This window comes from Arachis ipaensis, chromosome B10 (genome assembly GCF_059453495.1).
Source record: "Arachis ipaensis isolate K30076 ecotype BB chromosome B10, ASM5945349v1, whole genome shotgun sequence".
NCBI lineage: Eukaryota > Viridiplantae > Streptophyta > Magnoliopsida > Fabales > Fabaceae > Arachis > Arachis ipaensis.
In genome coordinates, this window is record NC_142435.1 from 33771960 (window position 1) to 33785096 (window position 13137).

At 40.0% G+C, this 13137-nt stretch overlaps 1 protein-coding gene across 1 annotated transcript; it reads left to right on the forward strand.

Moving 5' to 3' along the window:
• The first annotated feature begins 6553 nt into the window (after positions 1 to 6553).
• LOC148579641 (uncharacterized) lies at positions 6554 to 12309 on the forward strand. The gene is made up of 8 exons (XM_088490857.1): positions 6554 to 6742; positions 6824 to 7305; positions 7500 to 7590; positions 7793 to 7927; positions 8093 to 8256; positions 11295 to 11661; positions 11764 to 11832; positions 12007 to 12309. The coding sequence occupies exons 1-8, from the start codon at positions 6554 to 6556 to the stop codon at positions 12307 to 12309; spliced, it is 1800 nt and encodes a 599-aa protein (XP_088346983.1).
• The last annotated feature ends 828 nt before the right edge of the window (positions 12310 to 13137 follow it).

Genomic DNA, 13137 nt, shown 5'->3' on the forward strand with positions numbered 1-13137 from the left:
CTCAACAATAGTGAAAGTTGAATCTTAATTCTACTTAGTTAACCTTTACTAAAGTAAAGAAAAGTCAAGGGACTAATTAGTTTGACCTTCGAATCCTATTTATTTCCTAAGAAAAAGTTGGGATTATTGAAGTTCAGTTCAATTAGCAAGATAACGATTATCAATTATGCTGAGTTTAATAATGTTGAGTTACTGATTTCTTAACCAAGACCAAAAAGGGAAAAAGTAAAATTGTTGGAATAAAAATGTCCTTAGATGGTAAGCAATAATAACTTAAATTAAAGAGAACAATAATGAACTGAAATACCTCAAATAATCATTAATTCAAATAATAATTTGTAACATGGAATAATTCATAAGCCAATTGGGCAACATCTGTAGATACGAATAAAAGCATTAAAGTAAAAGTAGCATAGAAACATAAATTAAAGTAAATATTAAACCTGGATCGAGAGTCACTCTTAAAAACTAAGAGAAGTCCTAAATCCTAATCCTAAGAGAGAGAGAGAGGAGAGAATCTCCCTCTCAAACTAAATCTAAATCATGGAAAGTGAAAATTGGCGAGCTCCTCTATGAATGGATGCAATCTCCCACTTTATAGCCTCTAATCTGTGTTTTCTGGGCCGCGAACTGGGTCGAAAACAGCCCGGAAATCGCTGGAGAAGAATTCAAACACGCTGATTTTCGTCACTGCGACGCGGCCGCATGGAGCACGCGGTCGCGTCACCTAGTGTCAGGGCAACTATGGCATATTATATATCAAATCGAAGCCCCGGACGTTAACTTTCCAACGCAACTGGAACCGCGTCGTTTGGACCTTTGTAACTAAAGTTATAGCCGTTTGAGTGCGAAGAGGTCAGGCTGGACAGCTTAGCAATTTCTCCAACTTCTTGTATTCTTTCCACTTTTGCATGCTTCTTTTCCATCCTCCAAGCCATTCCTGCCCTATAATCTCTGAAAGCACTTAACACACATATCAAGACATCTAATGGTAATAAGAGAGGATTAATAATAAGCAATTATAAGATCAAAGAAGCATGTTTTCAATCATAGCACAAAATCAGGAAGGAAATATAAAACCATGCAAATATTATGAATAAGTGGGTAAAGAGTTGATAAAATCCACTCAATTGAGCACAAGATAAACCATAAAATAGTGGTTTATCAGAGGTTCCAACCTTGCTCTGATTATCTGTGAGGCTCCATGAGAGCTCACTGTCAAGCTATTGACATTAAAGAAGCACTTGTTGGGAGGCAACCCAATGTTATTTAATTATATCTATTTTATTTTCTCTTTGTTATTTCATGTTTTATTAGGTTTATAATCATGTGGAGTCACAAAAACTACTGAAAAATCAAAAACAGAATGAAAAACAGCATTAAAAACAGCACACCCTGGAGGAGAGGCATGCTGGCGTTTAACGCCAGAAACAAGCACCAAGCTGGTGTTTAACGCTAGAACCAAGCATCTACCTTGCGTTAAATGCCAGAAACAAGCTGCATTTGGGCATTTAACGCCAGAAACAGACAGCAGTCTGGCGTTAAACACCAGGATTGCACAGCAAGGGCGTTTTACACGCCTAATTGGGGCAGGGATGTTAAGTCCTATGGACCCCACAGGATCCCCTCAGAATCTGTAGACCCCACAGGATCCCCACTTTTTTTTCTCTCCTCTTCACACCTTTTCATAATTCTCTTCCCCAAATACCCTTTACCAATCAACTCAATCACTCTTCTCCATCACCTCTTCACCACTCACATCCATCCTCTCTTCCCCAAAACCCCCACCTACCTTCAAAATTCAAACTATTTTCCCTCCCAAACCCAACCCTAATGGCCGAACCTTATCCCTCCCCCACTCCTATACAAACCCCTCATTCTTTCTTCATTTTCACACAACACAAACCTCTCTTCTCCCCCTTGGCCGAAACAACCTCTCTCTCCCTCTCCTCCATTTCTCTTCTTCTCCTTCTTCTTTCTTTCTTCTTTTGCTCGGAGACGAGCAAATATTTTAAGTTTGGTGTGGTAAAAAGCATTGATTTTTGTTTTCCATAACCATCAATGGCACCTAAGGCCAGAGAAACCTCAAGAAAGAGGAAAGGAAAGGCAATTGCTTCCACCTCTGAGCCATGGGAGATGGAGAGATTCATCTCAAAGGTCCATCAAGACCACTTTTATGAAGTTGTGGCCAAGAAGAAAGTGATCCTTGAGGTTCCTTTCAAGCTCAAAAAGAATGAGTATCCGGAGATCCGACTTGAGATCCAAAGAAGAGGTTGGGAAGTTCTCACCAACCCCATTCAACAAGTCGGGATCCTAATGGTTCAAGAGTTCTATGCAAACGGATGGATCACTAGAAACCATGATCAAAGTGTGAACCCGAATCCAAAGCATTGGCTTACCATGGTTCGGGGGAAATACTTAGATTTCAGTCCGAAAAATGTAAGGCTGGCGTTCAACTTGCCAATGATTGAAGAGAACGCATGCCCCTACATAAGAAGGGTTAACTTTGATCAAAGGTTGGACCAAGTCCTCATAGATATATGTGAGGAAGGATCTCAATGGAAAATTGACTCAAGAGGCAAGCCGGTTCAACTAAGAAGGCATGACCTTAAACCAGTGGCTAAGGGATGGCTAGAGTTCATTCAATGCTCAATCATTCCTACTAGTAACCGGTCTGAAGTTACTATAGACTGGGCCATCATGATCCATAGTATCATGATTGGAGAGGAGGTGGAAGTTCATGAGATTATACCTTAAGAACTTTACAAGGTGGCTGACAAGTCCTCCACTTGGGCAAGGTTAGCCTTTCCTCACCTCATATGCCACCTCTGCAATTCGGCTGGAATTGACATAGAGGGAGACATCCTCATTGAAGAGGATAAGCCCATCACTAAGAAAAGGATGGAGCAAACAAGAGATCATGGACCTCAACAAGAGTATGAGGAAATTCCTCACCATGAAATCCCTAAGATGCCTCAGGGGATGCACTTTCCTCCACAAAACTATTGGGAGCAAATCAACACCTCCCTAGGAGAATTAAGTTCCAATATGGGACAACTAAGGGTGGAGCACCAAGAGCATTCCATCATCCTCCATGAAATTAGAGAAGATCAAAGAGCTATGAGAGAGGAGCAACAAAGACAAGGAAGAGACATAGAGGAGCTCAAAAGCACCATTGGTTCTTCAAGAAGAGGAAGACGCCACCCTCACTAAGGTGGACTCATTCCTTAATCTCCTTGCCTATTTATTTTCTGTTTTTGGTTTCCATGCTTCATGTTTAATTATGTTTGTGTCTTTACTATATGATCATTAGTGTCTAAGTGTCTATGCCTTAAAGTTATGAATATGAATCCATCACCTCTCTTAAATGAAAACTGTTCTAAAAACAAAAGAACAATAAGTACATGGTTTCGAATTCATCCTTGAAACTAGTTAATTATTTTGATGTGGTAGCAATACTTTTTATTTTCTGAATGTATGCTTGAACAGTGCATATGTCTTTTGAAGTTGTTGTTTATGAATGTTAAATATGTTGGCTCTTGAAAGAATGATGAAAAGAAGAAATGTTATTTAATAATCTAAAAAATCATAAAAATGATTCTTGAAGCAAGAAAAAGCAGTGAATACAAAAGCTTGCAGAAAAAAAATTGACGAAAATAAAAGAAAAAGAAAAAGAAAAAGCAAGCAGAAAAAACCAAAAGGTTTTTAAACCAAAAGGCAAGAGCAAAAAGCCAATAGCCCTTAAAACCAAAAGGCAAGGGTAAATAAAAAGGATCCAAGGCTTTGAGCATCAGTGGATAGGAGGTCCTAAAGGAATAAAATCCTGGCATAAGTGGCTGAACCAAGCTGTCCCTAACCATATGCTTGTGGCGTGAAGGTGTCAAGTGAAAACTTGAGACTGAGCGGTTAAAGTCAAGGTCCAAAGCAAAAAAAAAAAGAGTGTGCTTAAGAACCCTGGACACCTCTAATTGGGGACTTTAGCAAAGCTGAGTCACAATCTGAAAAGGTTCACCCAATTATGTGTCTGTGGCATTTATGTATCCGGTGGTAATACTGGAAAACAAAGTGCTGAGGGCCACGGCCAAGACTCATAAAGTAGCTGTGTTCAAGAATCAACATACTGAACTAGGAGAATCAATAACACTATCTGAACTCTGAGTTCCTATAGATGCCAATCATTTTGAATCTCAATGGATAAAGCGAGATGCCAAAACTATTCAAGAGGCAAAAAGCTACAAGTCCCGCTCATCTGATTGGAGCTAAGTTTCATTGATATTTTGGAATTTATAGTATATTCTCTTCTTTTTATCCTATTTGATTTTCAGTTGCTTGGGGACAAGCAACAATTTAAGTTTGGTGTTGTGATGAGCGGATAATTTATACGCTTTTTGGCATTGTTTTTACATAGTTTTCAGTATAATTTTGTTAGTTTTTAGTATATTTTTATTACTTTTTAAATAAAAATTACATTTCTGGACTTTACTATGAGTTTGTGTGTTTTTCAGTGATTTCAGGTATTTTCTGGCTGAAATTGAGGGACTTGAGTAAAAATCAGATTCAGAGGTTGAAGAAGGACTGCAGATGCTGTTGGATTCTGACCTCCCTGCACTCAAAGTGGATTTTCTACAGAACTCCAAATGGTGCGCTCTCAATTGCATTGGAAAGTAGACATCCAGGGCTTTCCAGCATTATATAATAGTCCATACTTTGCCCAAGTTTAGATGACGCAAATTGGCATTCAACGCCAATTCCATGCTGCATTCTGGAGTTAAACGCCAGAAACAGGTTGCAAAGTGGAGTTAAACGCCAGAAACAGGTTACAAACTGGCGTTCAACTCCAAGAGAAGCCTCTACACGTGTAAAGCTCAATGCTCAGCCCAAGCACACACCAAGTGGGTCCTGGAAGTGGATTTCTGCATCATTTACTCATTTCTGTAAACCCTAGTAACTAGTTTAGCATAAATAGGACTTTTTACTATTGTATTTACATCTTTTGGACATCTTTGGATATCTTTTGATTAACTTTTGATCCTTTGATTACGTTTAGAGGGCTGGCCATTCGGCCATGCCTGGACCTTATCATTTATGTATTTTCAACGGTAGAGTTTCTACACTCCATAGATTAAGGTGTGGAGCTCTGCTGTTCCTCATGAATTAATACAAAGTACTACTCTTTTTCTATTCAATTCAAGCTTATTCCTTCTCTAAGATATCCATTCGCACCCAAGAACATGATGAATGTGATGATTATGTGACGCTCACCATCATTCTCACCTATGAACGCGTGCCTGATAAACACTTCCGTTCTACATGCAAACAAGCTAGAATGAGTATCTCTTAGATATCTAATACAGAGGACCGAGTCTGAGATATTAGAATCTTCGTGGTATAAGTTAGAACCCATGGACGGCCATTCCTGAGATCTGAAAAGTTTAAACCTTGTCTGTGGTATTCCGAGTAGGATCTGGGAAGGGATGGCTGTGACGAGCTTCAAACTCGCGAGTGCTGGGCGTAGTGACAGACGCAAAAGGATAGTAAATCCTATTCCAGTATGATCGAGAACTGACAGATGATTAGCCATGCAGTGACAGTGCATTAGACCATTTTCACAGAGAGGATGGGATGTATCTATTGACAACGGTGATGCCCTACATAAAGCTTGCCATGGAAAGGAGTAGGAATAATTGGATGAAGACAGCAGGAAAGCAAAGGTTCAGAGGAACGAAAGGCATCTCTATACGCTTATCTGAAATTCTCACCAATGAATTACATAAGTATCTCTATCCTAGTTTATATTTCAATTATGTTTTAATTATCAAATCTCCATAACTATCTGAATCCGCCTGACTGAGATTTACAAGGTGACCATAGCTTGCTTCAAGCTGACAATCTCCGTGGGATCGACCCTTACTCAAGTAAGGTTTATTACTTGGATGACCCAGTGCACTTGCTGGTTAGCTGTGCAGAATTGTGACAAAGTGTGATTCACGTTTGAGAGCACCTAGCCATTGGCGCCATTGTTGAAGATCATGATTTCGCATACCATGCCTTAAGATAATATCTTCGTTAATACGTTTTGAGCTTTTGAAATCCTGTTTTTGAGCTATATCATTCATCGGGCTTCTAGATTATACTATTCTTTCTATATATGTATTATGTATGAGCTTAGAACTGTCATAATCTTTGATTAACCTTTGCTTTACGACACGAGGTAAAGCTTAGGCTAATTAGGGTATTACATTTAGTGGTATCAGAGCGGTTCATCCTCGTGAGCCTGAGGAATGGACTGATTGTGCTTCATTGCATACTCTGTGTGTCTTTTTATTTGATGCTATTAGGTTATCAGTTTGATATATGCATAGCATGCTTGTTTGTGAGTGCCTGTTTGGGATAATTGAAGCACTAGACTTTTGATATTGAGACTGATCACCTTGATATCGATTGTTTGGTGTAGACAAAAACCCTACCTGGCCACTCGCGGACGAGGTTGAACACGTACACGGGAAAGTAGGAAAGTAGGAATGAGCAACCCACTGACAATCATGCGGAATTCATGGCGGCAATGGCAAATCTCGCTAATACCATGGAAGTTAATGCTGCTGCGACTCTGCAAGCTGTGCAGAGGTTAGGCCAATCGGTGGGGAATGGCAATGGGAACAGAGAAGGAAATGCCAATGATAATGCTGAGGGAAATGGCAATAACACGGGAGGAGTTTCGATGACCTTGGCGACGTTCCTCAAGGCTCATCTGCCAACTTTCCGAGGATCCACTAACCCTACTGAAGCGGATCACTGGTTTCAGGCTATGGAGCGTGCTCTATAGGTGCAGCATGTTCCCCTCAATCAATATGTCGAGTTTGCCGCTTATCAGCTAGCCGGAGAGGCCCAGCCCTGGTGGCAAGCAAAGTGTCGCTTGCTACAACTTCATAATGCCGACATTTCATGGGAGGTGTTCCAAACGGTATTTTACAAGAAATACTTTCCTGAGTCTACAGGGGAAGCAAAGGAGACGGAACTAATGCAGCTGAAGCAAGGTTCCCTATCTGTGGCAGATTACACCAACAAGTTTGAGGAATTATGTAGGTTTTCAAGGGTATGTCAGGGTGCCCCGGAGGCTTATGAAAGTTGGAAGTGTATTAAATACCAAAGGGGGCTAAAGGACAACATTATGACGGCTGTGGCGCCTATGGAGATCCGTGTCTTCTCAGACTTGGTGAATAAGACTAGAGTAGTGGAGGAGTACGCCAAGACCGTGGCGGCGTCTAAGGACAATCATGGAAGGAGCTCTAATCGGGGGTGTGGCAAGTATTTTCATACTAGAGGGCAAAGCTTCAAGAGAGGAGGATATGCGCCTCAAGGTCAAGGAGGCTTTAGAAAGAACATCCATGATTAGATTCAGCGTGGCAAAGGGAGAGGAAATCAGAGTAAGAGTTCTTCAGATTTAGCTTGTGATCGTTGTGGACGTTTTCATCCATATGAATTTTGCAAGATTGGTATAGGTGGGTGCTTCAACTGTGGCTTGCCTGGTCATTTTGCGAGGGATTGCACACGTGGGAAGAACTAAAGTGCAGGTCAGAGTCAGCACCAGGGGTGAGTTTTTGCTGTGAACGCCAAGGATGCTTCCAAGACGGATCCGTTGATGAGAGGTATATGTCTAATTGGTGATAAATCCTTAGTTGCATTATATGATACTGGGGCTTCGCATTCGTTTATTTCGTTTGCTAAAGTTGAGGAATTAGTCTTGAAAGTGTCATAGTTACCTTTTGATATGCATGTACATACTCCGTATCAGACGGTTATGACTAGGTCAGGGTGTAGGCAAGTAGGTTTCAAACTTGAGGATAGAGACTTTGTGCATGACTTGATCTATTTGCCAATGGTTGGATTGGAGATGATTTTAGGGTTTGATTGGTTGTCGAAGAATCAGGTATTGTTAGATTGCTTTGAGCGGTCAATTCGGTTTATGCCGGAGGGAGAGAATGGAGCAGTAGTAGCTACGGGGTATTACTTGAACTCTGTAATGGTGCATTGTAGTGGGAAGGAGTGTCAGGGTTATATCCTGTTGGATGCTAATGCGTTGGGTGATGCTTAGAACTTGGATCAAATTCCGATGGTTAGAGATTTTCCAGAAGTGTTCCCAGAAGATATCCCTGAGTTCCCACCTCAAAGGGAAATTGAATTTGCGATTGAATTGGTGCCGGGAGCCGGACCAGTGTCGATTGTGCCATATAGAATGGCTCCGATAGAGCTGGCAGAGTTAAAGACTCAGTTGGAAGAGCTTCTAAACAAGAGGTTCATTTGTCTGAGTGTATCACCGTGGGGAGCACCAGTTTTATTGGTGAAGAAGAAGGATGGAGGAATGCGATTGTGTGTGGATTACAAACAGTTGAATAAAGTGACTATAAAGAACAAGTACCCGCTGCCAAGGATAGATGACTTGATGGATCAATTGCAAGGAGCTGGAGTGTTTTCTAAGATTGATTTGAGATCCGGTTACCATCAGATAAGGGTGAAGGAGGACTGATGATTTGACTTTTGTGTGGTTTAGAATTCACAAATGAAAGCTCGTTGCAATATAGTTTCTAAACCAACAATAGTCCTTTCATACAAAAATTTGGTTGTCACAAGTAACAAACCCCTAAAATTTATAAACCGAAGTATTGGAACCTCGGGTCGTTCTCCCTAGGAATTGCAATAAAGTGTTCTTGTTATTGGTTATGAAGTATGTTTGGGGTTTTGAGATTTTAGACAAGAAACATAAATGGCAATGAAAATTAACTAACAACTAACAAGGCTCTTGGCAAGGTATCAGAAGTAGAAGTCCTATCCTAGTTATCCTCCTCAATTGTGACCACAAATTATCTATTGCTACCACTTAGTTAACCTCTAACCATGGAGGAAAGTCAAGTGGATGAATCAACTTGATTCCACAAGTCCTAGCCAACTCCCAAGGGAAAAACTAACGTTAGTGGTATCCAAATTAATTAGCAACTTCTAATTATCAATCGACAAAGGAATTAGATAATTCAAGCATCACTGATTACTCTACCATAGCCAAGAGGAACAAAATCTACACTAAAATCCAACCAAGCATTTCATCAAACACTTGGAGGGTAATAAAGGAAAGCAAGGTAAATCGATCAACAACAATGAAATCTAACAACTACTTATTGCAAGGAATTAATAACAACAATCAAAGGAAACAAGATCTACATGAATTACCTCAAATTGCATTAAAAGAAAATATAATGAACAAGAGTAGATCTACAAACAAAATAGAAGAAAGAAATAACAACAATAGAAGAATGATGAATGTAACAACATAAAATTGAAAGGTAGAAGAAGAGGAAAGCATGAATTGAAACCTAGATCTAAATGTTGATGATTGGACTTTTGTGTGGTTTAGAATTCACAATAAATTCTCATTGCAAGTATAGTTTCTAAACCAACAATAATCCTTTCATACAAAAATTTGTTTGTCACAAGTACAAACCCCTAAATTTATAAACTGAAGTATTGAACCTCGGGTCGTTCTCCCTAGAAATTACAATAAAGTGCCTTGTTATTGGTTATGAGGTATGTTTTGGGGTTTTTGATAAGGGACATGAAAGATAAATGACAATGAAAATAAACTAACAACTAAAAAGGTCTTGGCAAAGGTTGGTGGTCAAGGATCTCTATCCTAATCACTAACCACAACATGAGAATTGGCAAGGATCAACCCCACTAAGTCATCCTCTAACTAATAAAGGAAAGTCAAGTGAGCTATGTCAATCCAAGACCATAAGTCCTAGTTCTCCACCAAATCAATTAGTGAGATCTAGCGTTAATGGCTCCCAATCGTCAATCACTTGGACATTAATAACTCAAGAGTTCCTAAGTTACCTTCCTAAGCCAAGAACATAAAATTCTACTCTAAAATCCAACCAAGCATTTTATCAAACACTTGGAAGGCACAAAAGAAAAGCATAGTAAAAAGTGCAAGGAAAGTAAATCTACACTACTCAATTGCAAAAAATTAAACAACAACAAATCAAATGAACAATAAAGGAACATGAAAACATAAATTGCATTGAAATGAAAATAGAAGAAACAAAAGTGCATGAACATAAAAGTAGAGAATCACAAGAATGAAATACAAAATTAGAGAGAGGAGAAGAAGAGGAACTAGAAATTGTAAAAGGAAAAGTAAATCAAAGCATGAATTAAACATAGATCTAAGAATTCCTAATCTAGATCTAACCTAATTCTAATTCTAGAGAGAAGTGAGAGCTTCTCTCTCTAAAACTAACTTTTCCTCCAAAAATTAAACTAAACTAAACTAATGTGTGAAAGTATCTAAAAGTATATTGATTCCCCTTCAATCCGTGGCTTAAATAGCATCAGAAATGAGTTGGATTGGGCCCACAAGGCTTTAGAATTCGCTAGCCACGTATTACATTAAGTGGATCATATGGCAGCAATAATGCGTGCCCGTACAGTGCACGTACGCATCACCATACGTGTAGAAACTATGGCAAATCTTATATCGTTTCGAAGCCCCGGATGTTAGCTTTCCAACGCAACTGAAACCGCATCATTTGGACCTCTGTAGCTCAAGTTATGGCCGATTAAGTGCGAAGAGGTCGGCTTGACAGCTTTTGCGATTCCTTCATTTCCTCATGAGTTCTCCATTTTTACATGTTTTTCCTTCATTCCATTGATCTAATCTTTGCCTCCTAAATCTGAAATCACTTAACAAACATATCAAGGCATCTAATGGAATCAAGGTGAATTAGATTTAGCTATTTTAAGACCTAAAAACATGTTTTCACCCTTAAACATAATTAAAGGAGAAGTTATAAAACCATGCTATTTCATTGGATAAATGTGGGTTAAAAGGTTATAAAATCCTCTAAATTCAACACAAGATAAACCCTCCAAATGGGGTTTATCAAGGACGATATCCCCAAGACTGCGTTTAGGACGCACTATGGACACTACGAGTTTGCGGTAATGTCCTTTGGGTTAACGAATGCACCTGCTGTTTTTCATGAAATACATGAACAGAGTCTTTCGTCCCTTTTTGGACAAATTCATTGTGGTTTTCATAGACAAGTAGGTAAGAGACTTTGTGCATGATTTGATCTGTTTACCAATGATGGGCTAGAGATGATTTTGGGGTTTAATTGGTTGTTGAAGAATCGGGTTTTATTGGATTGCTTTGAACGGACAATTCGGTTTATGCCAGAAGGAGAGAATGGAGCAGTGGTAGCTACGAGGTATTACCTGAACTCTGTAATGGTGCATTGTAGTGGGAAAGAATGTAAGGGTTATATCCTGTTTGCTGCTAATACGTTGGGTGATGCCCAGAACTTAGATCAGATACCGGTGGTTAAAGATTTTCCAGAAGTGTTCCTGGAAGATATCCCTGAGTTCCCACCTCAAAGGGAAATTGAATTTGCGATTGAATTGGTGTCAGGAGCCGGACCAGTGTCGACTGTATCATATAGAAAGGCTCCGATAGAGCTGGCAGAGTTAAAGACTCAGTTGGAAGAGCTTCTAAACAAGAGGTTCATTTGTCCAAGTGTATCACTGTGGGGAGCGCTAGTTTTATTGGTGAAGAAGAAGGATGGAGGAATGCGATTGTGTGTGGATTACAGACAATTGAATAAAATGACTGTAAAGAACAAGTACCCGCTGCCAATGATAGATGACTTGATGGATCAATTGCAAGGAGCTGGAGTGTTTTCCAAGATTGATTTGAGATCCGGTTACCATCAGATAAGGGTGAAGGAGGATGATATCCCTAAGACTTCATTTAGGACACGCTATGGACACTACGAGTTTGTGGTAATGTCCTTCGGGTTATTAAATGCACCTGCTATTTTCATGGATTACATGAACAGAGTCTTTCGTCCCTTTTTGGACAAATTCGTGGTGGTTTTCATAGATGACATCTTGGTCTATTCTAAGACGGTGAAAGAGCATGAGGAGCACTTGAGGATTGTGCTGCAAATCCTATAGGAGCGAAAGTTGTACGCTAAGTTGTCGAAGTGTGAGTTTTGGAAGGAGGAAATAAAGTTCTTACGCCACGTGGTGAGCAAAGGAGGAATAGTTGTAGATCCTTCTAAGGTAGAAGCGGTGATGGAATGGGAAAAACCGACGACCGTGACGGAAGTGAGGAGCTTTTTGGGTTTAGCTGGATATTACCGAAGATTTATCCAAGGATTCTCCCGGATTGCACTACCTATGACGAAATTGACAAGGAAGGAAGTGCCATTTGTGTGGACGTCAGAGTGTGAAGAGAGTTTTCAAACCTTGAAGTAGAAGTTAACTTCAGCGCCAGTTTTGATTTTTCCGGAACCGCATGAACCATTCGAAGTGTATTGTGATGCGTCACTGAAGGGTTTGGGTTGCGTGTTGATGCAACATCGGAATGTGGTGGCTTACGCATCGCATCAGCTGAGATCGCATGACGTGAATTACCCCACTCATGACTTGAAATTAGCAGCGATTGTGTTTGCATTGAAGAGTTGGAGACACCATTTGTACGGAGTAAGGTTTAATGTCTTTTCTGATCATAAGAGTCTCAAGTACATCTTTGATTAGAAAGAGCTTAATATGCAACAGAGGAGATGGACAGAGTTGCTTAAGAACTACGATTTTGAATTGAGTTATCATCCTGGAAAGGCGAACGTGGTAGCAGATGCATTGAGTTGTAAATCGTTAACAATTGCTTGGATAAGGATCAAGGAGGAGGAGTTAGTGGATAGGTTTGTAGACCATAAGTTGGATATTGGTGAAGTTACCGGAAGAGCTTGTTTGAACCAGTTACAGATCTCAAGCATGTTTAAGACAGAGACTCAGAAGGCTCAGCAAGATGAGCAAAAGCTTCAGCAATTGTTTCAACCAGTTGGTGAGAAGAGGCGTGAAGAATTCGCTAAGGAGGTGAAGGGTTGTGGAGATATAAGGGGAGAATTTGTGTACGAGACGTTGGGAGTTTGAGGCGAGACTTATTGTCAGAAGCTCACATCAGTGGGTTTTCCATTCATCCTGGAAGCACGAAGATGTATTATGACTTGAAGAGGATGTTCTGGTGGCCGGGGATGAAAGGTGATGTAGCAACAATGGTAGCCAAGTGCCTCACATGTCAGA

Excerpts from the sequence above, each read along its gene's own strand:
- LOC148579641 (XM_088490857.1), top strand. The coding sequence starts at position 6,554 with ATGGCGGCAATGGCAAATCTCGCTAATACCATGGAAGTTAATGCTGCT. Across the intron at positions 11,662-11,763 it reads GACAATTGAATAAAATGACT|ATAAGGGTGAAGGAGGATGA; the intron begins GTAAAGAACAAG and ends GGTTACCATCAG. Across the intron at positions 11,833-12,006 it reads ATGGACACTACGAGTTTGTG|GAGCGAAAGTTGTACGCTAA; the intron begins GTAATGTCCTTC and ends CAAATCCTATAG.